Raw genomic sequence first — 27,777 nt, 5'->3', positions numbered from 1 at the left:
TAGCCAGCATAATCTTTATTATGTTTAGTAACTGTATATGGAAAGTCAGTAATGAAGTCCATTTAGAGAAAGCAAAATTTTATGGAATTACAGCCCATTTAACTTTTACAAAACAAATCCTCCCTTTCACAGAATAAACCATGTGGGCTGAATCATCCCACATCCACTTCCTCTGAGTCCCCAAAGTGCTCTTTCCCCTCAAAACAGTAGCTGACTTGGTTTTGAACATTTACTAGTTTCTTCTTATTCTATATTGATATCATAATAATAAAACTCTGACTCTCAAATCTGTATATGTATATATCTGTGTGCATAAAAGAAGACGAGAACGAACATTGATGTATGATGTATTTTTAGATTATGAGTAGACTTTTATGCAGGAGTGAACATGCATGTGATATAAGAGAAATATCTAGTTTCCCAAGCATCCGATAGCCATCATGTCCCCTTTTGAAAGTGAACCTGACAGGCGGTATGCAAACCATCACTGTAAGGCAGAAGAGAACCCCCACAAGATGACTCTACAGGTCCTCATGGGGAGCTTAATGTGCTGCGTATTTATAGGAAACAGGAAGAAATTATGAACCTTCTAAGCTTTTTTTTGGGGGGAAGGGGAGAAGCAGGAAGAGTTTAGCTGGATAGAGCCATTTTCATCAAGACTAAAAAAAATAAAAACTATTGATACGAATTAGTATATTAAAACAGAGTGAAAAAGAGGGCTATTCATTAGAAGAAATGGCAATTCAACTTGGCATTTAGTAGAAGAACTCTCAGGTAACTAAATGCAAAGGAAATCTCAGAGGTTTACAGGATATTGTTCTATCAAATGTGACCTTTGCATTTATTGGCAATAAAATATAGTTATGGATCCTTTCCTCTGCCTTATGTATTCCTGCCTGCATTTCCATTCTCCACGTCTCTGTGCTGCTGTCATTTTGAGAGGCTCTGAAGTTTCTGAGGGAGCCACCTGGGTCTGATGCACCCCGGGCCCAGTGGTGTGCGCTGCCCCATTGGTGCAGCACTGCCTGCAGACACAGCCTCTGAATGCAGAGCTTCCAGAAGGGTGGTGATGAGGCAGATGGATGACAGGGATAGCAATGACAGGATGACAGGAGACCATCGTGTCTGAAGGCCGGTCATGTCATGGCAACAGCCACAGGGAGGGCAAAAGAAGGTGGACTGAAGCTCTGCCTACAAAGATTGTACCAAAGGAAAAGGATTCCACGTAATGATATTTAGTGCATAGAGCTTAGTGTTATGACAATTACAAAGAAAAAAAACTGAAGAGATGTTCAATATTGCCATTAAGTCCAGATTCTATAGACTCTGCACGTTATATTTACAAAGGAAAAAGACTCTCCTTACAGTCTCACAGTTGATTTAAGACAGCTAAGCTTTCAAATGCCGAGAACAATTTTTCAGTCACTTGATAGACATACGCGATGTACAGGGAGGAAATGGAGTATTCTGTTATTTTAATTTTGATTTAGAGGTGATTTAGCATATTGCAGCTTTCAAGTCCTGTGGACCATTTTTCAGCAAGCTGAGATTAAAGTCCCTAGCAAGATTAATTGTAGAGTTGGGATTAAGAGATTTTATAAATCACTCAAATTAAAAAATAAAGCTAGCAGAGTACTAGGATAATGATAGATATATCCATATTGTATCAGCTACAGCTAAATTGAATTGACACTGTAATAGACTGAACACAGTCAAGTATCTGAGTAGAAGTTATTAATAAAGATTATTCTTGATGAAAATGCAGACACCACTGTAGTGACAACTCCTGGAGGGAGTGTGCTCTTGAAGAGCACTCAGTTTTCTGCAAACACCTGTATGAAAGACTGCACCAAGACTTCCTGGTCTGGTGGGACAGTGTGCAGGATAATGAAATTACTGCCCTTCCTTCAACAATTATAGCTGGTATAATGTTGTAGTGTCAATTTGTCACAATGGCTAAACTTTAGAGGCCCTCAGGTCAAAAAATGTGTATACTTTGGCAATTCACTGATTTTGTATATGGACCAAGGAGAGAAATTAAACTGAGATTCTCCAGGCTGACTGAAGGATGTGACACCTCCTACTCATATATATGTATACATACACATACAGATATATGTATGTGTGTATGTATATATATATACATATACACCTAAACATACACACCCACCTTTCTGTGTATAGCTATATATCCCATCCAATACCCCACAGAAAGCAGCAGAACAAGAGAGAGCTTTCCCCTGTAAAAGCCAAGGGGAGGAACAGTCTGAATTCATTACAGATGAAAGGGAGGTAGTTAGCAGGAAAAAGAAACCTCAAAGGTATTTCTACAAAGGGCTGGGGGGTCATTAAGGCATTGGAGAAATGCAATGTTATTTCCTTGGCAGGCCATCTAAGTATTTGTATTCATTTCTGTAAGTGGCTGCTCTGAACAGGCCACAACTTTCTTTATTCTAAGCCTGCTTCACTACAAGACAGATGCTGTGTTTTGTGGCTGAAGTGAAGCCTCGAAGTGACCAAGAATGAAGTCTCACCGGCACCTGGCCTTTAGCAGAAGGTGAGATCAGGTGCCTGTCTATGGCTTGCTTTGCTTGTTCCACGCCTTCCTCTTGCCTCATTTCATAAACTAGTGTGAGGCTTGGGGGACCGCTGCAAAGGAAGGGGCGATTTTGCAGCCTGCCCGTTTTCCTGCTGACTCAGCTGAGGGGGTGCTCAGCTCATTTGCACAGTATTACAGCAGCCTCCTCACAGTGGAGGCCAGCAAGGATTTTTAATTGAGTAGAGCCTCCCAGAAAGCCAAAGCTAATTTGTCGTTTCTCAGATGAGCTGTTCTAAAAATCTTGTTCTCTGGTTACGCAGAGCAACTGGAGTTGGGCTGGGACAGGCTCCGTCACCCCTGGTCAAGCTGCATCTGGCCCACACAGAGAAGCTCCTTTTGGAAAAAGGACTCTCTCCTCCGCACCAGAGTTCTGCTCTTGTGAGTGAAGCAAAACGCCGTGGGTCTTAAAGGCAAGCAGAGCTGAAAGGGTCACTGCACTTTGGCTCAGAAAGCTTGGAGTCTGGTTTCAAGGCATGAGACCAAGCTGAAAGACTGAAATAACTGACTTCAAAGGGGAAAAAGGGAATATTTTGAGAGCAAATTATAATCTGACCTATCACATGGTATCTCTTACTTTGTTGAAAAATAACTTACTTTGATATTATGCTTATGGCTCAGCTTTAGAGAGACACTGACAGGTGTCAGTACAAAGACAGACAAAAACAAAACTGATGACCTGTAGGGGAAAGTCTGAAGGGAAGCCTGATTGCCTGATGTTTGGGTATACAAAAACATAAAATGAGGCACAGAGTGCAATCAGAGGACATGAAGAATACAGATAAAGGTGTAAAAATTGAAGAAAGCAGGTTAACTATCTAGAAGAACAAATGAAAATTACTTTATACATTTACTAATCACCCCCACGATCAACAAATAGGTTCAAACATCTTTTCTTCATGTGCAAATGAGCTCTCAGTTTTTTAATTTTAATTCATGTTTTCCAATACACAGCAGGGTGCCCAATGATTAGAATAAGCATCAACAGGGTTTATAGAAAGAATTTGGATCTTTTAGAAAATATTTAAATCTTTGTATAATATGAAACAAAAAATGGCTACACCACATTTTTTTTTAAATTATAATAATAAAAAACTAGAGATATGTATCCAGAATTTAATTTCAATATATTTTTCCTAATTTAAAATTTATTTTTTGCTTCCCATTGCAACATACACATGCATGATAAAAGATTGTGCAATGTCTCAGAATAGATAAGGAAAAGGGATTGTGGAAATCTTTCTGAAGATTTTAATACACTTTGTATTACGTCCTTTAACAGTAACTATGTTATGTGACATGGGCATTTGCCTTTGGAACCTCAAGCTGGGTCAAGTAATCGCATCTGGGAAATACAGTTTCTGTTTCTTCCCAGGTCTTTTGTGGTCACATTTTTAGAAGATCAATTTTGACAGTACTCATTTAAATGCTTCCTTTCTTCATAGTAAAAAAGGGATGAATGTGGCCCACAGAAATCTCAGGAGGAATGTATGAATTCAATCATAGCAAGAAACGTGAATTAGATCCTTTCTGCTGTGGACTGACATGGAGGTAACCTTGCCAAGTCTGGGATATACTTTATGACTTTCCCAGTACATTCCACAGTTTTGTATTTTATCTCTCTCTCTCTCTCTTTTTTTTTTTTTTTTTTTAAGTTGATAGAGCCATGAGGAGTAGATATACTTAGAAAAAAATAAATCTGTGATTATCCACTCCCATAACTCTAAGAACCATGATTTTAAGAACAGCCCCAAATATCACAAATCTCATGGTAAAGTAGAAGAGTTGCCAGCACCTGGTGACACAACTAGCACTGTACCGTGATGCCATATGTTATGTTCTACAAACTCAATACCTTTCTTTTGCCAGAAATAAGTGTTTGGAGTAAATATTTAAGTACTGTTTCCCAACAATATTGACTAGCAGCAGCTACCGTATGGCCAGCACTTGTCTTCCCACACTGCTTTATTCAAGGGACTTCCCAGACTATTTAACCTGTGAATCAATTTCACAGAATCTGGGAAAGATGTGTAATGAAGTAGCAACAGCTTAAGAGCTCCTAAAGCAGGACTGAAAACAGGGGTTATTTATGACAGTGGCTCAAGTGAAAAGAATAAGAATCTATGCGTACAAAATAATGCTAGTGAAATATTAGTTCTATCTGACACTAGTCCCCTGTGCACATGTACTCATTACTTTCTTACAGATAACAATTTCCCTCATCATAAATACTGCCCTTTTAGTAATACAATATGGTATCATCAGCTCTCTCGTCCTTTATCAAGCAGTACATTTTCATATGATTTATATGCACACATTTCTTAGAATGACAATTGGCATCAAGATAAAGGCAGACAAAAATGTTTTACAAAGCAGGATAAGAACCACCTCTTTGCTTGGTATTTCATTAATAAGCAATGCACAGCTGCATTACTCATGTCTCAAAATAATACAGTTGCCAAACACAACTGAGGGTGGACTGAAAAAGTCTTTATCTACTGATGAAACAGCAAACTGGACTGTCACCTTCTATTTTAAAAGGATGTTGTTGAATAAATTGACTAAAATTCAACAGACTCAACAAAGGGAAGGAGAAATACCCCTACGTGCTCTATTTTATACTCAAGAAATCCATCCAGTGAATATGCCAATACCCACTAAATAATTCTCCTTTTAATTGGCTAGGGGACTGAATGTAACTCTTGCATTACAGCTACTGAGCACAGGCTAAGCAGCAATGAAGCATACAGAGAAGCCTATCAAGGTAGACCTCATATAGTGAAGGCCAGAACGGCCTGGGCGGGGAAAGCAAGAACAGAGCATTGCCCGACCTTTGTGCCAGCGCTTTAACTGACTGAATGAGAAGCTTGGATTTATAAAGTTTCAATTCTTTCTTCACTGAATATCATAATTATCTAAATCAGAAAATTTGTGGTCAGCAGGGTATACAACCCCTGCAATATTCATCCGAGACCTCAAAGCTTCCCTAAACTGGAACGCTAGAAGGAAACAAATTTGGCCATCCGCATCTGCTACCTAAAATGTGGTTTTGTCCCGTCTTTATGTCACTGGTTGGGAAAGTGCAGTTTACAGAATGACAAGTACATTGAACTCACCTCTCTCATTCTTTTTTAAAACTTTCCCCTGACAATAATGTTAACTACTATAAACATTACTATTGCAGCATCAAAATTCTGTTTATAAATGCTCCTCTCTCAATAGTGTACTCACAATAATCAAGTAAGAATCAACTACTCTATCACAGGCAAACACGGTGCATCAACCTTTACAGAAACATGTCAAAAAAAAAGGGGAAATATTTCTGCTCCCCTAAGTCCTATAATTCCAAAACTTCCCTCTTCTAACTTGGAAGGTGAAAAATTAACCTCTCTTCACTTTGTTTCATAATAGACAGGCCCATCAATTTATTTGATTCTATTAATAGCCCTGCTGGGTAAATTTTCCAGTTTTTATTCATGGTAGTGCGCATGGGTATCAAGAATTGTACTCAGTCTTCCAGATAAGGTCTTACAAATATCTTGCGTATGACGCCAGCAATTCCTTATCTCTGCAGGAAATGCCAGATGGTGTATCTTACAAGTGTATTTGCCTTTTTCACAGATGTATTAGACTGGTGGTTTGTAATAATCCTGTGATCAACCAATAAAACCCCATTTTGACACCATCTCTCAGCAATTATTCCTACTGGTTATCAATGACATTTTGCACAAGCGCATTTCATCCCACTTCTGTTTCTCTGGTCTTCAAAACCACTAGGTATTTCCTGTATGACATTCTGAGCCTACTCTATCATGGTAATGATCTGCCAGCTTGATGTTATTGGAACAGTTCTACATTTGTGGCTAGTGTCATCACTGACAGCATTAGAAAACAAATCTGCAAGGAATTCTGTAAGTCATTGTCTTTCTTTCCAATTTCTTGTCTTTGTTGCCATATTTCCACAGTCTTCCAAAAAAACGATGGAAAGCAATTAATTATAGCTTCATGAAGAGTAGTGTAGTTTGCATCTGGAGAAGTAATTTATATGGAGTAGCACGAAAGGTGCCTATTTTGTCAGACTGCCATAGACCCCTGGTGAATGATATGGGTCAACTGGAAAGATTAAGTACCTTCAGCTGCTTACAAAGGGTGCAACTCAAATATAAATGCTTTCATATTAGAAACAAATCCAAATCAAACAAATAACTGCTGGAAATTATGCAACCATTTGCTAAATAAATCCATATTTATCCAGCTATACTGGAGACATGCAAGCAAATTTTAAGCAGTTATTTAAATTTGTTCCATCAAAATACCCAGTTTAAATATTCATTATTGCCTTGAAAATTTTGTGTTCATCCTACAACGTTATACCAACATACACATTAAAAAAATATCACAAGGAAAGGACTCATACTAGACTTTTAATATCCTCCTACTAACCTTAGGTGGTTTAAAAGGATAGTCCGGTGAAAACGTAATGTCAAGGAAGAAAACGCCACCTTCATATACTGACCCTGGAGGCCCCAGTATAGTTGACCTCCATTCATAAATGTTGTCTCCTTTGGGTCCAGCACTAAAATAGAAAACAAACAAATAAAAAAAAAAACATGATGACCACATACAGTTAAGAAAATGCTGCATCAGTAACACTCTACTAGCAGTACCACTGGTTTTACAACAATGCTGTAAGTTAAAATTGTGTATCACATTTATTAAGTTAGTCCTGCATAACATGTCACTGGCCTCCTAAGCTCTGTCAGTGAAATGATATATTCAGCTAGGAAGAAGTATTAAAATCACATTATAAATTATTCAAATAAGCACAGAAAATTCCTGACCATCTTATCTCAAATATTTTAGTGGGCAAATGTGAAGTATTTACAGTACAAGGATACAGAGACTTTGCTGAGATGTCTTGTCACTGTCTTGCCTCACAATCCATCCTATTTTCACCTACCTGCACATCCACCTACCTCATCAGTCAGTAGCAGTGTAATTACACACATTATTATACAGCACACACTGTACTAAAGACAGCATGGTACAAATGACCTTGCAGCTTCACTTTCTAAGTTACTATCCTAAGGACTCCTCCAGTCACTAGTACAGAAGGCTGCTTTAGTCTGCAACTGTTATGCTATCTTAAAAATCATAACAGGAAGCAGGTTCAAGCGTTGGATTATGTCAATTCAAAGTCCTCATTTAAAAACACAGTACTGAAACAATATTTAAAATGTACAAAACATAACCCTATACACAGAACAAGTCTCTTACCTACACACTCAATGCCTGGAAACAACAAATTAAAAACTACTAAAATTTTTGGGCATTACTATTTCAAAAGCCAGTGTAGCCTCCTTTCATACAGCATAATGCTTGTCCACAGAAAGACATATTTTACGCAGGGTGGCTGTGGCCTCTTAAGAAATACGAAGACTTCTTTTTGGTTCACAGCCTGCTTGTACAAGTCACTGATACAGGACCTGAATTTTAATTAGGACCAATTGGGATAGTGACTTCTGGATATCTGATTAATATTTTCCACAGGAATGCAGTGTTGGTAGATTTTTCAAATAAATGACGTGGTATTGTCTTAGGGCATTTCTTGTGAAACTATTCTCGTTATGTCTGCAATAAAGATTTCCACAGTATGTAGGGGTTTGTGAAATAACCCTATGTGTAGAACAGATGAAAGCTCTTGGCTATGCTCCATGCCTCACAATGTACCCAAGGCATACAATTATTATACGACATCATGTCATGTTCACTGCTCAACTATTCATTTTGTTCACTGAAAGTTAATAAAACCCTCTTTCACCTGAAATTCCTTGGGCTCCCTTCATTAAAACTTCTGACTGCATGATTCCCTGCATACAACGCAGTGACTTAGTACTGTGTGGCGTAGTTCATTAGTCATGGTACCTACATCAATTTTCTATAATAGCTGTTAATGCTTCTTGGCTTTCTAAACTACATGCTTTCTTAACAAAAATGGGTTATAGAGAATATAATATTATGGAACATCCATTATCGACCAGCCATAGAAACAAAACCAGCAATTGTTTTTAAAGACAGAATCTGGCTTTTCAAGTGTCGCAAAAGTCTTGCCTGCCATCTATCTATCTATCCATCCATCCATCCATCCATCCATCCATCCATCCATCCATCCATCCATCCATCCATCTTTCACAGTGTCTGTAATACATCAGGTTGTTAGCTGCCAAACAAATTTAATTTACCCAGTTCTCAGTTTGCATTAACCTTTGAATAATAAAGCACAGCTGAGACTGCTGTAAGAAACAAACCAGAGAATGAATAATTAAAAACACCTCCACTGCCTTTAGAAAGACCAATCCCAAGTCAACAGGGAAGGTTTAATTGTGACTGAACTAGGCATTAAGGGGCTAATTGAACTCTTTATAAGCCCGAACAAATGTGGGACTACATCAGTGCTATGGTATACAAGGTTCACAGAAAGTAAAGCCCTTAAAAAAAAATAAAAATAAGGCAATTAGTTCAAATACAAAAGGCAAGAAGCAGAGGCAGTCTAAATCTTACACGAAAAAAAGCCTACATCATGTGAAGGAAATCCTTTCCCATTTTCTGCAGAAAAATGTTCTAATACTCGGAGAAGCAATGACTCAGTTGATGCCAGCAGGTTAAAATGGAAGTGATATAAATGTCAATCCCAGACAAATGGTTGGAAAAAGCAAGTACCAAAAGCAAGTCCTGTCTTTATTAGAGCTTATTTAGCCAGCAGGATATGCTTGGGTCCTTCTTGGGTTTGGGCAAAGCTCACTTTTTTGATCAAAACTGCCTCTGGTAGTAGCATTTTCATAATGTACATTATTTTTATTTGTTTTGCCTATTTATTTAATTGCATTAACATTTGAAATGAGCAGTCATTAATTAAAATAGTTGGAAAATGCTCCATCTGCCAGTTGAACTGTTTCGGCACGTCCAGCTACAAGCCCAGCCTGATCACATTCTGAGGATGCTGATTAACATTAATTGAAGGTTTTCTTTGCAAATGAGAGATGAAGCTTTATTAAGTATTATTATTAATTTGAAGAATAGCTGGAATTGTATGGAGTGTGGGTAGACTGCTGTTATCGATGTTGCCTGTTGGAGTGCTTGCTGGCAGCAGGGCTGTTCAGCCCATGTAAAATACTGATTCATGTGCACAGTCAACAGCTGGTATTGAGGGCAACAGCATGCACAAGCATAACGTTTTTTTCACTTGCACATTAATAATACAAAAAGTTTGACAGGTGTATTATCTCTGTTTCCTTTCTCTCCTAATTGTTAAGCCTTTTATTTATCCACATTATTGGCAACAAGAACGACAACTCATCAGGCTTCACAAGAGAAAATTCCCATATGTGCAAGACCTCAGCCAGAGCCTGATTCTGTAAGGTTTATAATGCAAGAGGATTTAATTGCCCTTCTCTCTGCATGGATATCTGCCCGGCATGCTGCAGCCCAAATGGTTTACATTCACTGTGATTTATATTCCAGCTCTATTAATGTTACTGGCAACCAAACCACGGAGCTCAAAGAAAGCAAACTAAACGTCTCATTGCCTGAAGTCCTGTCATCTTTGGAAGGACTGATTCAGATGTGCACCTGCTCGGAAAAGGGCAGGCTAACTCTATTTGAACTGAACTGACCCGAGCCAGAGCACATACATCCTCCGTGCTGGTAATCTGGTGCTAAATTGGTCAGCATCAGGGGACAAATAGTGGTGGCTGTGGCAGCTCCAGGTGGAGGTGGCTGAGTTGTAAGGATTAAGTTAGGGTAAGGACAGAGCTGCTGTCCGATCAGCAGTTCAGCCTCCCAGTTCAAGATCTGTTTCTGAAGCCCTGTTGACTGCAGAGCAAAGCAAGCAATAAGTCTGGCAATATGGATACTGTGGCATGCTGGATGGCACTCCCAGCACTGCTCGTGCCACCTCCCAGGTGGGATCAGAGGGGGTGCAGCAGGGCAGGAAGGCCCTGGAGACTTCCAGTTATCAATGGCTCATCAAGAGACAGCTCTTTGCTGCCTTTACTCCCCCATAGCTGATGAAACATCCCACAGAACAATGCCTCTTCCACCTGCTGGGGAGGCCTCTGCTTGCTGGAGGAGCTGGGGGAGGCTGGATGTGGAGCCTCTTTCAGAAGGACAGCAGTACTGGTGTGTGAAATTTAGGCGAATTAAGTCAATACATGTAAAATGGTCTGCTCTGTACTTCGCCCTCTGCCTCTCCTGGTATACTTCAGTTCTGCCTCTGCTTCCTACATACATACTTGCAAGTGAAATGTATGCACATCAGTTGCACTTAGCTGCAAAATACTTTAAATGCTACTATAACTGAATTCATTTTGCTTTAAATACGCTTAATGCACTGAGTATTTTCCATTCCCTCAACATGTTTCAGGCAGGCAGTCACTTGAAAGTAGTGCTGCTAAAAACTGCTTGTCCAGCACAATGCATAAAAAAAAAAAAAAAAAAAAAAAAGAAAGAAGGCTTTCACTGCATTTAGAACATACTAAAATATTCAATTTAAAATTATGCTGGTGAGCTGTATGTAAACAACAGCATCTATGAGACATACCAGATGAAAACCTATCTGGAGAAGTTATGAAAGTACAGTTGATTTTTAGTTTTATCAGAGTTGATTTGTGTATAAATTTACTCCATTTCCAGAGTATAAATCAAAACAGTGAAAATACAGAAGGTCAAAGAAATAATGGTACCCCACATGTTTATCAAGTAATCATGTGGAATAAGTTAGTCAAAATAATGTTATTATTTCCTAATCTAACTTATGTTTCTTGATGAGGGATTGCATGCTTTCCCAGCATCTATAACTGAGGTAGCGTAACCTCAATGCTGTGTTTCTGGTGACATGGAAAATAAGGACCATAAGGAAAATAAGTTTAATGTCTTCCTTTCTACTCTTGGTCTCTAATCTTGCTGGAATCCACTTATTTTACAGTGTAACCGTACCCTTTAGCACAAGAGAAAGGCAAGCCTGTAGCACAAAACAAAGAAGGAAGAAAAGAAATTCTAACTTCAGTTACCTCCTAGTTCCAACACACGAATGGTGTGTGGAGGGAGGCAATACAGCCAAATAAAACAGGAAAGCGGGATGGTCGGGAAGCCTTCCCGTTCCTCGGGACTCAAAGAACTGGAAAGGTTCTTCTGGACTGAATCAAATCCATTTTTATCCTCATCCTTCATAGCAGGGTGGAATAAAGCAGGGCCAGGCTGCTATGCTAACTTTGCCCATGGTAACTCACTTTCTGTGACATTCCTTATGGCAATTCACTTTTAGTATGGTATTATCTGTCTGAACTGCACCAGCACACAAAAACACACCTCAGAACTGGAGTTCCCATGCACGAGGTTAAGTCCATGGCAGACACAGACCCTCTCAATTCTCTTTGGTAACATACAGTAGCAGAAAGAAGAGAGTCACACCCTGGATACTTTTCTTGCTTTCCTATTACTAAATGGAGCCTTGACTTTACTATTTAAGAGATTTTCCTCTGAGGAGGGAAGCTTATCACAGAATAGCCTTCACTTATAAGACATGTAACATAATTTTTTGCAATCCTGTTTCTTGCACATCTAAAGTTATGCTGGAGCTGATCCTGCCTCTAGCTGCTCTCAGTGAATGCTTCTGAGAAGCCACTTGCCCTGAGGGCAAAGTGGATACAAAACGATGGGGAGATTGGCAAAATAATTTAAGAGTGCAGCAGGTGAGAGAAGAGGATGGATGTGACAAAATAGAAGACTGCAGATTCAGCTTTCAGCGAGATACATCTCTTGAGAAATTAGATGAAGGCTCATTAAAATAAACCTCTGTTCTCCTTTTTGAATGTGCTGCTAAGCAGAAGTGTTGCTTGGGTCTGCACCACAGTGCAGGGCTGCCCCTGTGCCTGGGGACTGCCAAGCAACCAGCAGTGGGGCTGTGCTGGCCAAGTGGTTGCTGGAAGACCTCTGATGGGAAGAATTAAACCAGTAGGAGGCCTGCTGAAGCTACCATTACCAGGTGACCTGCACAACCAGCCCAGCCCTGTTCAACAAAACACAAAAATAGTACCACTGAGAAGCATCAGCATCATGCTCCTACAGGCAACTGTGGTTCTCAGCACTGATTTCCCACTGCTGCATCTTTGGCATTGGAACAGATGTAGACGTCTGGTCATCTGCCCTCCTCCCATTTCTCTCTTTGTGGTATTTTGGAAGCCACTTGGTCCATTTCCGGGCTTCTCTCTCCGCATGGTAAGAATTCACTGCTCCTTCTTCATGGAGGATGCTTCCTCCTTTCAGGTTCATGCAGATCCACCTCCCCATAAACACCCCCTTTCTTTTTCTCTCATCAACAGCCATCAACACATCCTGCTATTTTTTGTCTTTCTCCAGAAAGGAGGAGGGGGTGGAAAACAGTGCAGGGGGATTTTATTACAGTACAGCAGTTACTGATTTTGTTTCTTTACTTCTCTGTTGCCCATCTTCTGAGACGTATAAAATGAAGAGCAAGCAGAACGGGTGCTGCAGCAACAGTGGGGTAGGGAAGGGAAAGGGAGTCACAGCTGCCTACCCAGATGCTCCAGTGATATCAGTAGGTACTTTTATAAATGTATGTAATAAACAGTTGCCACAGCAGCCAAAGGAATACATTTCTACAAAACAAAAACAAAGAGATAGCAGTGAGCACTGAGACTGCCTGTGGCAATGGGCACAGTTGTATGGTTAATAACATCTCTGCTATGAATAAAATTAGCAGCCTAGTCTCCTAGCAGTAAAATCAAAGAACAATTAAAGAAATAAACCCCTTCAGAAATAGAAAGAAGTGCTGTACTTTGGCTATAATATTGAAGACTTAAACTATCTTCAAGAAACAAACCTTCCCCAGATTTGTACCTTTAAAACACGTAACCTCTTTCCTCTGGGAACTCCTAAAACCTTTTTTATTTCTTTCCTTTTTTTTTTTTTTTTAATTTATCTTCATCTTATTTATCTTCATCTTACTTTATTTATCTCACTTAGTTCATCTATCTAGTGCAAAACCTGCTATTATCTGCTATTATCAAAATACTGGGAGGTACTCATGGTTCTTACTAGATTCAATCTAGACCAAAGCTAGCGATTTTTCAGCACTAAATTTGAGGCCTGAATTACTCTAAGAAAAAATATTTTTAAAGACATGTTCACTTTCCTTTAACTAGACACTACTGCAGAGAAAAAGCTTGGCTTTTCATCATCTAACACTCAAACTTGGGTCTATGCTAGATCCATCATATTTGGTCATCCTGCTGTACTAGCGGGAATTTATGTATGTTGGAATATCAGTATAATTAGATGAGGTAAGCACCATTTTGGGGTATGTATCTTTCATTAGACTTAATTATTTATAATGGAAACTGAGGGTGAAGCAACTGGGCCACCTGTCACTCAGAAAGTCTTTGGCAGGAAGAGAGATTCAGACCAATCCCCTATACCACTTAGCTTCCATTACAGTGGGAGAATTCAGCTGAAGAATTTGGATAAGACTTTCTTCACATTCTTCCAGTTTTGTGATTGAGATCATTTTTCCATAAGAAACTTAAAAAAAAAAAAAAAAAGTACTTTGAGGCAAGCAGTAATAGAAGAAGGATATTAAGACATTTTTCTAACTCATGCTACAATCCCTTCAAAGTGGTTATATCCTGCTTTTATCAAATGCTTTTTATTGAACTCAGTTACCATTTTCATCTGCACTTTGGAACCAATGTGTTCGCGGTAAATGTGACTGGAAGAACACCGAGGACTACCGATCCCAATGAGCTGTCAAAGGCACAGCAACGTATTACTGGGTAACGCTAGATTGTTTCGTATACTTACTGAGAGCAATTGTGTTCCATACAGTATGGCATTGTTTCACCGTTAGTCTCCTCTTAGTTTTAGCAAGATGTTTCTTAGGGGGTACATTTATCACCAAAAGTGATACACTATTTAGCTTTGGGGCTTCCAACCACTTTCTTCCTTGCAACAAACCTGCAGCACACCAGCTCAGCATGCCAAAAGTCTGTATGAGGCAAATTCTTTTTTTTTTTTTTTTTCTTGTGATTAAAGTTCTCTGCCTGCCTGTCACTGGAGCCATTAAAAATTATTAAGGGAACCCGAAACACAGGTTCCCTCCTGCCGAAGCTGTGTTGTGTTTAAAATTCATGAGTTTTGGCCACAGTAAAAACAACAAATAGATTAAGAACAAAGCGAATGTCACTTAGTTAGTAGATTTTATTATTCTCTTCTAAGTAATAACACTAAAAAGTATTAAAGGTATCCCAGCACTTTAGTAGACTGGTATTATTCAGAGAGTACTTCGATGCTTTTATTCTCTAAAGTCCTGTCTTCAGAGCATTTCTGAGACAGAAACCATCATGAAGAGAACTGCTTCTTAATGCACAAAACAGTTATTTATATTATAGTATCTACAGCAATTTATTCATTGCAAACACCATTACACAGTGTATGATCACAGCATGCTGAGTATTCACAATGAGATTTTAAAAATGGCAATTTTGTTAAGTATTCTCCACTTTGTTCAGCTGAACAAAATTACATAAAACCCTTCACAGAAGGCTTTCCTTGTTCAGCGCCGGAAACAATGATTTGCCTCCTATTACATATCTATAGGCTTGATTCCCTTTTGCCATGTTTTCTTTTCTTTTCTTTTCTTTTTTTTTTTTTTTTTTTTTTTAAAGTAATACCGTTAACTCCAGTTTCAACTCCTTTATAACAGTAGAAATGACCTGCATAGTTTAAATAAAATATTTATCAGGCTGATTTGTCTCTACAGTAAATTCTATCAAGCATAGTTTGTAGCCACATTTTAGGAAAAGAGGAAAACACAAGTAACTAGGAATGAAAAACACTACAAATAAATGAATAGATATTCCTGGGACCTTTTAGCATGACCTCCAACCTTGCAACTTGAGAAATGACATTATTTCCTCGTAATTCCCAATTTGCTTTTCCCTGAGAATTTTTTTTTTCTTTCCCGGTACAATAATTTATTTTCCAAAATGTAACTAGTTTTTAATTTCACAACATTTCCCCTTGCTCACACCAGCTGTAATTTAGCATTCTATCTTTTCCAAGTCAAACAGCAAACATGACACAAAACAGTGGGGTGGCACCATCAGGCATTATATTTTGAAATTCGAAGTCTAATTTAAAAGGATGAGGTGACTGAGTGTGGACATATAGCACAGAAACCCCACAGCAGCCAGAAGATTTAAGAGGTGCAGTGGAGAAGAAAGCATTCTTTAAAACAGCACTGCCTTTTTAGTTTCTGTGGAAACCTTAGAGGGAGCACAGCGGAGAGAGAGAGAGACAGGGCTAAGGCAGCCCAGCTCAAAGAGACAAGAAAGACTTGTAATTCATGCACGGAATATATTGAAGCCTTTGGATATGAAATCAATTTCATAAGTGATCAGTTATATAAAAATAATTCCAAACTCCTGCTCTTCATCAGAAATGATGAAAAATGAAGAAAACAACCACGCACAAGGTACTAGTGATAGACGGATTGGCTGAACTTCAACTAAAGTCTCTTTCACTTTCTGATGAGGAACTGTGGGATTTCCCCGCTGAGCTGATTGGGAGACCTTACGTCAAGAGTAGACTTGGGTTTTCAGCTTCTGAGGTGGGAGAATTCAGATCAAGGCAGGTGTATTAACATACAGCAGTGCATACCAGCCCACCCCATGGGTAGAAGGCTCTCTGTTTCCACCACACATAGAGGGGGTCAACAGCAAGTAGATGAGGTGGGGGAAAAAACACACCTCCATCACTCATCCTCAGTTGTGCGTTACGTTAAAACTAATAACTATATAATGACTATTACTATGTTTTATAATATTTACAAAATGAACTGCAAAGCAGCAGCACATCAGGCATATTTTAATGCCTGCCCATAACATATCTATCTTACCTACTGTTACAGTGTCAAATGCCAGTGAAATAAAAACAGACTTTCACTCTTTTTCCAATTTTCCGCTTTGAAACTGTAGAAGGTGAACTAACTTTATGAACATCTTGTGTTGAATTTCATCAACTGTTTAACTGTTCCATGTCCAGTATTCTTGATTTTCTCATGATTAGCTTATATTTTAAGTATGAATGGCAAAAGATTTTCAGGCATTTTTAATAGGTTTTTCTGATATTCCTAATACATAAGGAAGATATTTAATTGTAATCCCTTTATTGTGACCAAGCTAATATTCATCCTTCTCTATGCAGGATTCTGGACACAAGATAATAGTGGCTTTCTGAGACTGCATTTAGTGATGTCCAGAACTGTACCATATAATGATATAACTTGCAGAAACTTGTGGTAAATAAATTCAGATTAATTAGGTCATTAATTTTGGTTTCCAACATCAGACCAAAGATGATTTTATATTTTTTAATACATAAAATTAACATAATACATAAAATTTAATACATAGAACCAGAGTATAACTATGCTTTTGAGGAATTTTTCTGTTTCTGCTACCTCTGATCTATTTAAACTTGACAACATTTGACTACCCTTGGTTTAGCATATTGAATTTTTCATGTTATTATTGGCCATTAAATTATAAAATTAAGTAAATAAAATAATTATGATGCCATACACTTAACTACTGAAGCAAAACCTCTTTAGACATCATCAAATGCCAGAGAAATTCAACATGGTTATGTAAGGATTTTTTTCAGTTGTATCCAAAGAAAGATCTCTACAGTGTCTTATTTTAAGGAATGTCAGTGTAAAGATATTCTGCAATACTCATCCAGTTCAGTAATTGAGAAAGATTTATACAGAAAGATTTCTAATATATGCACACATACTTTCTGATGATTACGAATACTACAAGCAAAGCAGAAATATTTTTCAATGACTGTATACCCTCCATTCCTCAGAAAGCTGGTTCTGTATAACCACTAGTCATTGTTTCTTTCCCCTACTTGGAAATAATTTATCAAATTGCCTATAAAGAGGTTTGATTTGCTCAAGCCTGTCATCTTTAATAATCCCATCTACAGGCAGTTGTCTAAATAGGAGCCTGAAAATTTTGAAACCTTATGCAACAAAAGTGATTGTGTAGTTTTTTCTGAAGTGGCCCGATTCTGGTATTTCCTTTTTCTATGTTTTAGAGTCTTAGTTTCTATGTTTTAGAGTCTTAGTTTCTACAGATGAGCTCAGTTTCTACAGATAAACTGGCCCAAAATATTAAAAAGGGAAAACAATGAGAGGAAAAATCAAAGAAGTTCGTTTTCACAGAGAGAGATCTGAAGCATCTGATACAGCCCTGTGACCAGCAGCACAGCTTTTCCGCCCATCCTGTAAACAGAGGAACAGGCTTGAATACAGACTCCCCTAATTTCAGCAAGAGATTCACACATGCTTACATGTGAATTGCTTGCTTACACAAGGAAACAACTCTATATTATGGCATAGATTAACTAACATGATGTTAAACACATTATAAAACAAGTCATTTCCTCCTGAGTAAACAAGCCTATAAAGCCAACAGGCACAGAAAAAGGAAATTTGATTCTGAAATCCATATACTTCAAAAGCAGATTCCTTTTATTTAGTCAATTTAGTTAAGAGGCTGTCTTATTTCTCCAGATCTCTGGTAAACAGAAGAAAATACACTTGGAAATTGTTGGCAAACTGACACGTTTTTGCAACATTTGTTCTTCATTTGAAATTATTCTCTTATTTCAAATATGGAAAGCTGCCATCGGACCAAGGTGAAAAAAACCTTAAAATTTCCCAACTTTTCACTGAGACTGGTCACCCCCATTGCAGACCACATTTTGATTTAGCAGAAAAAAGCCACTATATACAGGCAGTTTTATCTGTTGTTTTCATGAGGACTGAAGAATTTGTACCACTTGACTGACCAGTCCAAATAAATGGGGAGTTTTTCAGGAGTGTTTAAGTAAGACTGGGTGCTGGTCAGGTGGCTTGTTCTGCTTCATTAGAAAATTGCCAGGGCTTTTTAAATTACCCCTTTTCTGGGGTGGGGGACCTTTCTGGACATGGACAGTTATCCATGACAGGGTAAACAGAAAATAAAATAGACAGGAATTTCTAATTTCTCTAACAATCAGGATAATTATCTCCAAGAATCTTTTAGGGGTGTCTCTGAGGCTGATGTTACAAAGGGGCTTACGCTGGACTGAGCTTTGTGTTTTCAGGTCACTGGAAATCCTCTCACAGTCAGAGCTGGAGTAATGGAGTAAACTTGCTAGCACTGTCAGCAGCTCAGAAATGCTGGTTGTGCCACAGCCTCCACCATAAGAAAAGCTTTCTGAGGGATCAGCCTGCATGACCTACTCTAGAAGCAATACCTTCTCTAATGAAGAGTCAACTTTTCTAATTAGTACAGGAGAGGGGCAACACTCTAACCTGCAAGTTGTTAACAACCAATCTCGCAGAAGAATTGAACTTCACCAAGATAAACCTTTATATATATATATATATATATATATATATATATATATATATATATATATAAATATGGTGTACGTTCCCTACATCAAGATGCAATACCATCAATAGTTGAAATTACCATTATAATTTCCTTGGCAACAACAGTTTGGAATCCTTACTCACGCAGATGTTTTTTGCGTGATAAAAATTACGTTACTGTTATTTTCTTTCCCGTTTTCAGTTCCAGCTCATCTCCCTGGTTCAGCTGCCCGTGATACCTTCTCTCATCATTGTTTATTCACTTGTAATATTATTGGTGGTGTGCATTCACTGCAGTAAGTGACAAACGACCAGTCTGAGTCAGAGCTAGACCACACAACATGATGCTAGTCATTCTGAAATTCACAATAGGAAAAAAAACATGTAGCTTAACCTGTGAACACCAGAGTTATATTACTTGTCTTTATCATACTGCTTATCTTTATTGTCCTAATCATGCTTGTTTAATTCTTGTATATTCAAAGCAAACAGTAGATGATTCCAATTACTGCACTCTGGATTCACGATAACATGGATGCATTTCTATAAATGATTAATAGTGACACATGTAATCATGTTATGAACGTCTGTTACACTCAGGCTCCCTCCAACTTACTACTTTCAGAAAGACTTAAGTGAAATTAAAAATATGTATTTAAAAATATGTATGTACATATTTTTATTAATGGTGGGGGATTGAAGAGCATGTGGGATGGATTGGAGCATAATGTGAGGAAATAAAGGAAAAGGATTAATCACTAGCAAAGAGTTGGATTTATACAAAAAGAGAAGTTGTTTTCTCTTCTTTGTGGTATTCACAAGAGGGCAAATATGACTGGAGCAACTGGCTATGAGTTACAGAAACGTTCATCTTGTGGTTTCTGGTTCAGTGCTGGCCTAGATGGCGTTTGTCCAAACTGTGAGTACTTGGAGGCTCTTTGGTGGTCTGTGAATATATATATATATATATATTTTTTAACAAATCCACCTCTTAGTGGACAAATGTCCCAGGTCTTAAACATATTATTGCTGATTGCAACCTCTTTGGCAACTCTGCCTGGATGGAAGAAGAAACGCTCCTTGGCTGTGCGTACAACCTCGTGGTTGAGGCGCTGAGAAGGCTGTGGGAAAACGTGCCGTGCAGCTGCCTGTCTTTGCCAGCTATTCTCAGGGTATGTGGAAATGTGTCTGTACTAATCCCTGCAATGGTCAGTCGGGTACTCTTCACAAACACTGCATTGACTGTAATTGTTGACTGTAATAGTTTAAACAGAAAAAGGTCTTTTTTTTTTCTTTTTTTTTTTTTTCCTCTAATGCAGAGGGAAGTTGCGGTGGAGACATTTAAAGCCTTTAAATATTTAAAGACTGTTTAAATAACTCGGCTATGATCAAAATCAGCAGTGGTTCACCTGCACTGTTTGTAATAATTTAGCAGAAATCTAGCTGTCTGAGAAAGATTTAAATATACAACTTTATGTATTAAGGGGAAAAAGTGTTTCTCTGTCAGATTGTATTGAATCACAACAGTGTGCATATGTATTCTCGTCACTGTTTCTGCACTTTTTCTGCTTTTGATGCCTTCAAAATAATCTTTTTTAAAATTAATATACTTGCCAATTGTATATTCTGGAAGGGAGAGCAGCTGTTTCTTCACAACTGTATGCATAGCCTTTTGAAGAAAATTTTGTTTATTAATAGTAATCTGTTTTTCCTAGCTTTGCAATTTCTTAGATAATAGGGTAAAACACAATTTTCCTTTCATGTTCTCTGCATAGTGAAGAGACAGATGTGGCTGCAAGAGACTACTTATGCTGAGGGCAAAACTTGGTACTGTATAATGTGACTTAATGACTAAAAAATGTGTATCATTTATAGATAGCATGTATTACCCAGCTAATATATTATTATGGTCAACGAGTACAATTCCCTGCCAGTCAGTAAAAGGATTTGGAATTAAATCTGCTTTTATTTTACTTGTTCAAGTAGACACACTGAAAGCAACCAAACTAACCACATGAGTAACACAAATGGGACTTAGTTCTTGCTCTTGATCTTCTTCTAGACAGAAGCTCACATACAATATATAAATCAACTTAGAACATAGAACTGAGAGAAAGGAGGGAAAATCAAGAGGACTGCAGACAGGCTATTTTACAGCTGCATGGACATGTAAACAACTCCAGGAACTTCACTTAATAAGGCCAGCTACTTTCAGCTATCACTCCAAAGCCCATGACAATCTTTGCCTGAAAGCATTTCTTTCTCCCCCAGGCAGCACTATCAAGTCAGCGCAGTTCCCTTGAAACACATACATGCTGTATTTAAGGCCAAATGTATAGCATATGCAAGGCTGGAGCTGTGCTCTGAGGACAGCCACCCACCACTCAGCCACGCTAACAAATGTTCTCACGAAATGTAGCAAAAATGACCGGGAAAATGTCAGAACAGAGAAATTCCCTGTAGACTTTAACTGGTGTCAAGTGACACTGCTGTGTAACAGAGATGCCACAAGCTCCACATGCAGCTGATCTTGAATTACCTCAAGATAATGATGTACACAAAGAAACAGTCAACTCAGCAGTCTTTAATACCTGAAGCACCATTTCCCTCATGGGATACTTCAGACTTATTTTCTTCCTCCTTTTTCCTAAAAAGACCAATGTGATTTATATGTTCCTTTAAAGCACTGCTGTTGGCCAAACTAGGTGTATTCAACCACAAGGCAGAGAAGATGTGAAAGTCAACTTCCCTGGAAAGCAAAGGCTCACCAGCACAAGATCAAGAGTTGACTCTCTTCCAGTAATGGCAGTAGCAAAACTCCCACTGACTTCACTGTGTTGAGATGTACAAACAAGAGCACTGGTGAGCCACCTGTAAGCACACACGATGTGCATGCAGTTGTGCTTTCAATTTTAAAATCTCCCATTTTAGTGTGTCTCATAAAAGAATCTTGCATGTGCAATTGTATATTCAAATTTGTGGTGACCTACTTTAATTTTTTTTCAGTTTACCACAGTAAAGTATATTCTAAAGTATATTCTAAAACTGTATTCTCAGTTTATAAAACAAAAACCACAAAGCTTCAAAAGGCAAAAAACCTCCTACCAAAGACAACTGGAACTAATGTAGCTGTGGAAAATCCAATGTACTAATAAGCAGGGGCAGAAGGAAACCTGCACAGACTTTGCAGCATCTCACTTCTGTTACACTGTGTGTCATCCTTTCATCAAAGGCGCTCAGATGCTCTGCATCCCTCCACTACAACAATGGTAAAATAGGCTTAAAACCAGCACAGGATTCTGGGCCTGTTAAACGTTGCAGTGATTTCTACGGGGTCTGCTACGGAGCACAAAGGGCAGCTGTTGCTTTAAACTTCTTCATTGCTTCATTTAATATTCAAATATGAAGTTCATAAGCACAATTACAATGCATGTTTTAAGAGGGCTCTTGATGGTGAAGCTAAGGTAGAGAAACACAGCTGTGAAGCTGCTGGTTGAACAGCTTCCCTTCCACATGTTCCTAGGAACACTTCAGAGAGCTGATTCTCAAAATATCTGGGGCCAGATCAGTCCCAATGCAATAAAGGTGGGAGTGGATAACTGTGATGTGAAAAATGCATTGCATTCATCAAACACTTTCTCTCATTGTGTTTTCCAAGAAAGTTTTGGCCATTGTTAAGGGACAATTCTAGTATTTCCATGATCTCAAGAGGTGAAGGAAGAGGCACAGGAAGACTCCCAGGGCATGGAGGAGCTCCCACACTTGCTCCACAGTGATGCCAAAGCCCACCAAACCACCAGAGCCCCACCTGCAGCTGCCTGGGGGCCCTCTCCAAGAGGGGCATCCACCAGGGACAGGCACTACTGAAAGTAAGTTTTCTCTATTTAAAGAGTATCCCTATTTTCATTTGGATTTTTACACTTGTTTTCAGTTCATCAATCACAGTGATTGTTGTGGACTCTAGGATGCAAATCTTTACAATTAAAAAAAATTGCAATGCTTGAATATTTTCTCCAGAGAGGTAAAAAGTTATACTGAATAGCACTAGAAATGAGAAAAAGAAACTAAAAGGAAGGTAAGAAGACTGGCCTCAAGGTCAACTTTCTTTTATTTATTTTGGTGTGTATTTTTTAAAACTTGTCAATTTATCTATGCCAATCCAGTGCTCTGGCTTGCTGCAATACCAGTAAATAAACTATTCAAATAGAAACAATGCCAAAAAATCCCATACCCTTTCAGAAACTCACCCTACTTCTCAGCCACCTCTTCCTCAAGAGTCCTGAGCAAAGAAATACTGTTTCTGATGAAAATCAGAAAACTGAGATCCTGTCAAACTGACAGGTGAACTAAATTTATGTTCCTTAAAAACATGATTGTGTGATTGAACGGGGCTCACAAATGTGAGTGGCCAGCCACCTCTTTGGATGTGACCGCAAATACTTCATTTAAATACAGGATGATAATATTTACAAATACAAATTAGACACAGCATGTATTTCAAAATCTGTCTGCCATTGTCCAGAGGTTTTTGTGGTAAACAAAACAGTATAAACAGTGGGAAGTAGCAGTGGCTTAATTTTTTTTTTTTTTTTTTTTTTTTTTGCAAATGAGCTAGTATTAGCAACATCAACAGCTACTACTGTTGGAGAATTTATCTAAAACTTTGTAGCACTCAGAAGCCCATATATCTTATTGTGTAAATAATTTTATGCCTGAAATTTCATGTACTTCCAAAAAATGACAGGGCAGATTTAGTGCAAGATAGATAACACTACCATAAATACAATTTCAATTTGTGATTACCAATTTAGACAAATTAGGATTTCCCAACAATGTTAATCAAAAGTTTTGTATTGACGCATCTCTTGTCTAAGAAATCGGTGACTTTTTTTTCATCCTTTTTCATCTGTTTCCCTGTAATAGCCACAAGTATTTTTCATTTGTGGGCTATAAAACATTATAGTTATTCATTACATATGGCATTGGCATACTTGTTATAGCTATCTAGTGTACATTTCAATACCAAAATACATTTCTCAGTTTAATATACTACTAATGAATCAAATAAAATTCAAGTGGTTTGGGGCTTCAGCTGACACTTTAACTTATTACCCCCATAATCACATCAGGAGTAGAAGTGGCCTTGTAACTCTTACTGCATGCTCAGGCAACTGTAGTGAAACTCACTATAATATTCTCTAGTAATTTATCACTCTGGGGTTTAAAACTACTTCCAAATTTTAGAAAATATATTTACATGCCTAATAATATCATTTTTCCAGGGAGTTTCTGTTACACTAGCAAACATCAATGCCCAAGAATAAACATCCAAAAAATAGACATGCAAATATAAATCCAAAATTACTTCATCATTTTAAAGAATAGACTTCGTTTCTTTAAAACATTTCTTGTCAGTTCACCTCATCAGAAACTGAACCAGAAGCCCCTGACCAGAGAGCAGCGGCATGTAGCCTTTTCCTTCCTTGCTGAATAGATTTTCAAACACTTCAACAACCCATGGTCAGAGAGCAGCTACTCATTCATTCAATAGCATTACGTATAGAGAGACATGCTAAAGAGAAAGGAGCATGGTTCTGAGCACTACCCAGTCCCTTCCCATGGGCTTCCAACTACTGCTGAGGTTCCAAGTGTTACAGAATAATGCTATAAAGCTGCCTCTCCACAATCACATGTACCACATCTTGCAGTCATTGCTCTTCAGTATGTAAGACCTAATAGCATGTTGCTGCAAATACTTGCTTGTGGGTGATGCCAATGAAAATATTCACAATACTCTAAAGACGAGTCATTAATTATCTTCAGACCTTACAAAATGTTAGGACCTAGAACCAAAAATATATATGGATGTGAATGTTTTTTTTGCCCAGAAAGCTACTTAAGGATAAGAGCTTTGTAGGATGTACGCTTCCAAGCTGCAGTTTGCAGTTTTTGACAGCTAAGTGAGAAGTCTGATTTCAGCAACTGAAATACATTATTTTATCGCATTATTTTTTCAGCCAGTACACTACCAATACTAATAAGAAAGGTCTATCCCGTTCTGTAGGGCAGTGAATAAACTCAATTACCCAAGGGTAGAATATTTCAGAACAAGTCCTAAGAGATTCATGTTGGATTTTCAGGGGGTTTTGTTGTCGGTTTTTGTGGGTATGGAACATGAGATTAGTACCCACAGCAGGCAGAGAACACAAGGCTTGTTATCGGTTCAGCAAGAATGCTACGATCAGGTTTTCATCTGTTCAGCAGAAGTTCACAAACAGGACATCCCGTGTCGAACATCTGCATCTGCTGTACTGCGTGGGAAACACGTTCAAGGGAACGGGGTGAAGGGACCTAACAGCTTTGCTACAATACTTTGGCATGCTAGTGGCTGCCTGTTGTAATTGACTTTTTGCTATAGAAACAGGCTCAGCCTCATTGCAATACATCCTGCAGGGAGAGGAAAATGAGAAAACAGACTGTGGTACCTCTAATGAGCAGAATACTTCTGCCCATTTTCACTGGTTATAAGGAATCTATTTATTCTAAGATGGGTGAGCAAAATCTCTGTCAACGGGCAGAATAAACACTACTTAGAGTGGAACCATTTGTAATATGCTTTAATTGGCAATTTTCCCTTAATGAATAATATAACATCTCTCATATGAGGATTCTGCAGCTCTGTGATTTTTCGTCCCTGTATTAGAGATATGAAAACTGATGCACAGAATACATTTCCTTAATAACAGAGCTTAGAATAATACTACCTTTATATCAGGGGGATCACACTTGTCTATAGCAATGCAATCAGAGCAAGAAAGTAAATGTAAGACCCCCATATAGTTAAAATCAACATCTTTTCTTCAGAACAGATGACAATATAAAATATAAATTAAAAGTAAGTCTACAAAAATTTACGGAAAAAAAAATATTTTGAAGAGTATAAGATACCTGACTGTTTAGAAACAGTGTTTACACTTAATTTTTTTTATTTATTTTATTTTTTTCCCTGCATGAAGGTATGGTAAGAAGTTCAGTCAAAAAGAGAGGTGTTACTTAGGATTTTTGTAGTCTACACAGTAGCTTGTAAGACAATGGCCAGACAGACAATACCAAAATGTCAATAAGGCTGTCTTTCAAGGGGACACCTAAAGGAGTTCTGCACAAATTTAATCTGCTCCAGAGAAAACACAACCTGAAGTGATGAAGTCCACTCCCACAGAAAACTGCCGGGTGTTGATAAGGAGAGTTTCATTGCTAGCTCTAGTGCACAGTTTATAGTAACAGGAAGGTCTCGAATGAAGAAAGTTTTAACTCTGAAGTTATCTTTAAAAAGGGCTTTTATATACTCTGTTCTTCTCATTTAAATTGAACAGTACCTATCACATATGCTGTCACTCTATATTCAAAAATAACAGGACAATCACAGTACATGAGGTTCGATGGGCATACACACATTTCCAAGATTTCATTTTCACTAGAATGAACACCTACTCCTCTGCATGTTCCCCAGCGTGTTCTTATCAGAATATATACACTATCAAGAGTTTATGCGTACCAACTAGAGCTGCTTGCAGCAGAATGAAAAAAAAAAAAAAGTTTCTAATACATATGTATGTAAAAACCCTCTCATAAATCAAAGTAATGGGCCCAACATTGTCATGATGCAATTCACTGACTCCACTGGAGTGGTACTAGCTTACTTAAGAATTAAATTTAGCTCACTAAGATTATTAGAAAAACAAAAGACTGTGGAAATAATCTTTGGAAATCATGAAAGTGAATTGCGTAAAATCACAGAGGTGTAAAAGTCTAAATACAAGTGAAAAATAGTTACTCAAAACTCTGTATGGGCAACAAGACCACCATTATCAGTATATCACATGATGAAACGTAGCACACATACACTACCACAAAACAAAGAATAAAATAATTCCTTGAAATTCAATGCAGAAGACATTTTCCCCTTAGAGAAAACTTTATGATAGGCTTGCTGTCTTCAGACAAGACAACAGAAAGAAAGGGAATGAAAAAGTAAAAAAGGGAATGAAGTAGGTAAAATTTCTGCATCTCTAAACGTTATTGAAATTTAGAAAATGAAAATGTTGCATTACAAGATGAGGAAAGAGACACAGCTGCTCAAAGTCGGTCAACTCACTTATCTATGTCTCAGAAAATACATTGGGTCTGCACTTTGTCAATCTGCAGAAAGTAAAGGAGACTCTTCTGACCTCATAAATGTGCGAGAAATGGATTGTGCACTGATGTATTCAGCTCATGATATACTTGGCACCATCTAATCTGTTTCTCACAGACCCAGACACATCTACCCTACAGAATCACATACATCTACCCTGAGGGTAATTTCTAAGGAATTTCTCAAAGTCAAGAGGAAAAAGCATTAATTAAGCAATAGGTGTGTCACAGTGGTGTGACGTTGATTCTGGGCTAATTGCCTGACACAGCTGAATATGGTGACCACTGAGCATTACTATCCTGGCTCTTCTGTGGCTCTGGACACTGAAGAGATAAATTATAACGAGGCAGAACTTCTCAAAACATGTTGGCAAAGTCACATTAAAAAGTTATGAAGAAATGATCTCTTCAAAACTTGTTTATGGCCTAGAGGTTTCAGTCAGTTTCCCAAATGGTTTGCTATCCAGATAACCACTAAAATTTG

The 27,777-nt window shown here is 38.1% G+C and overlaps 1 protein-coding gene across 1 annotated transcript in view; it reads right to left on the bottom strand.

Moving 5' to 3' along the window:
• Nucleotides 1-27,777, bottom strand: part of LOC137852544 (ubiquitin-conjugating enzyme E2 E2) — a 211,639-nt gene that overhangs the window by 31,111 nt on the left and 152,751 nt on the right. The window contains exon 4 of the mRNA XM_068674357.1: nucleotides 7,040-7,172. Within this exon, the coding sequence (XP_068530458.1) occupies nucleotides 7,040-7,172 (133 nt within the window). The remainder of the gene's footprint in view (nucleotides 1-7,039; nucleotides 7,173-27,777) is intronic.

This window comes from Anas acuta, chromosome 2 (assembly GCF_963932015.1).
Source record: "Anas acuta chromosome 2, bAnaAcu1.1, whole genome shotgun sequence".
Taxonomy (NCBI): Eukaryota; Metazoa; Chordata; class Aves; order Anseriformes; family Anatidae; genus Anas; species Anas acuta.
This window is presented reverse-complemented; position numbering and strand designations above follow the sequence as displayed.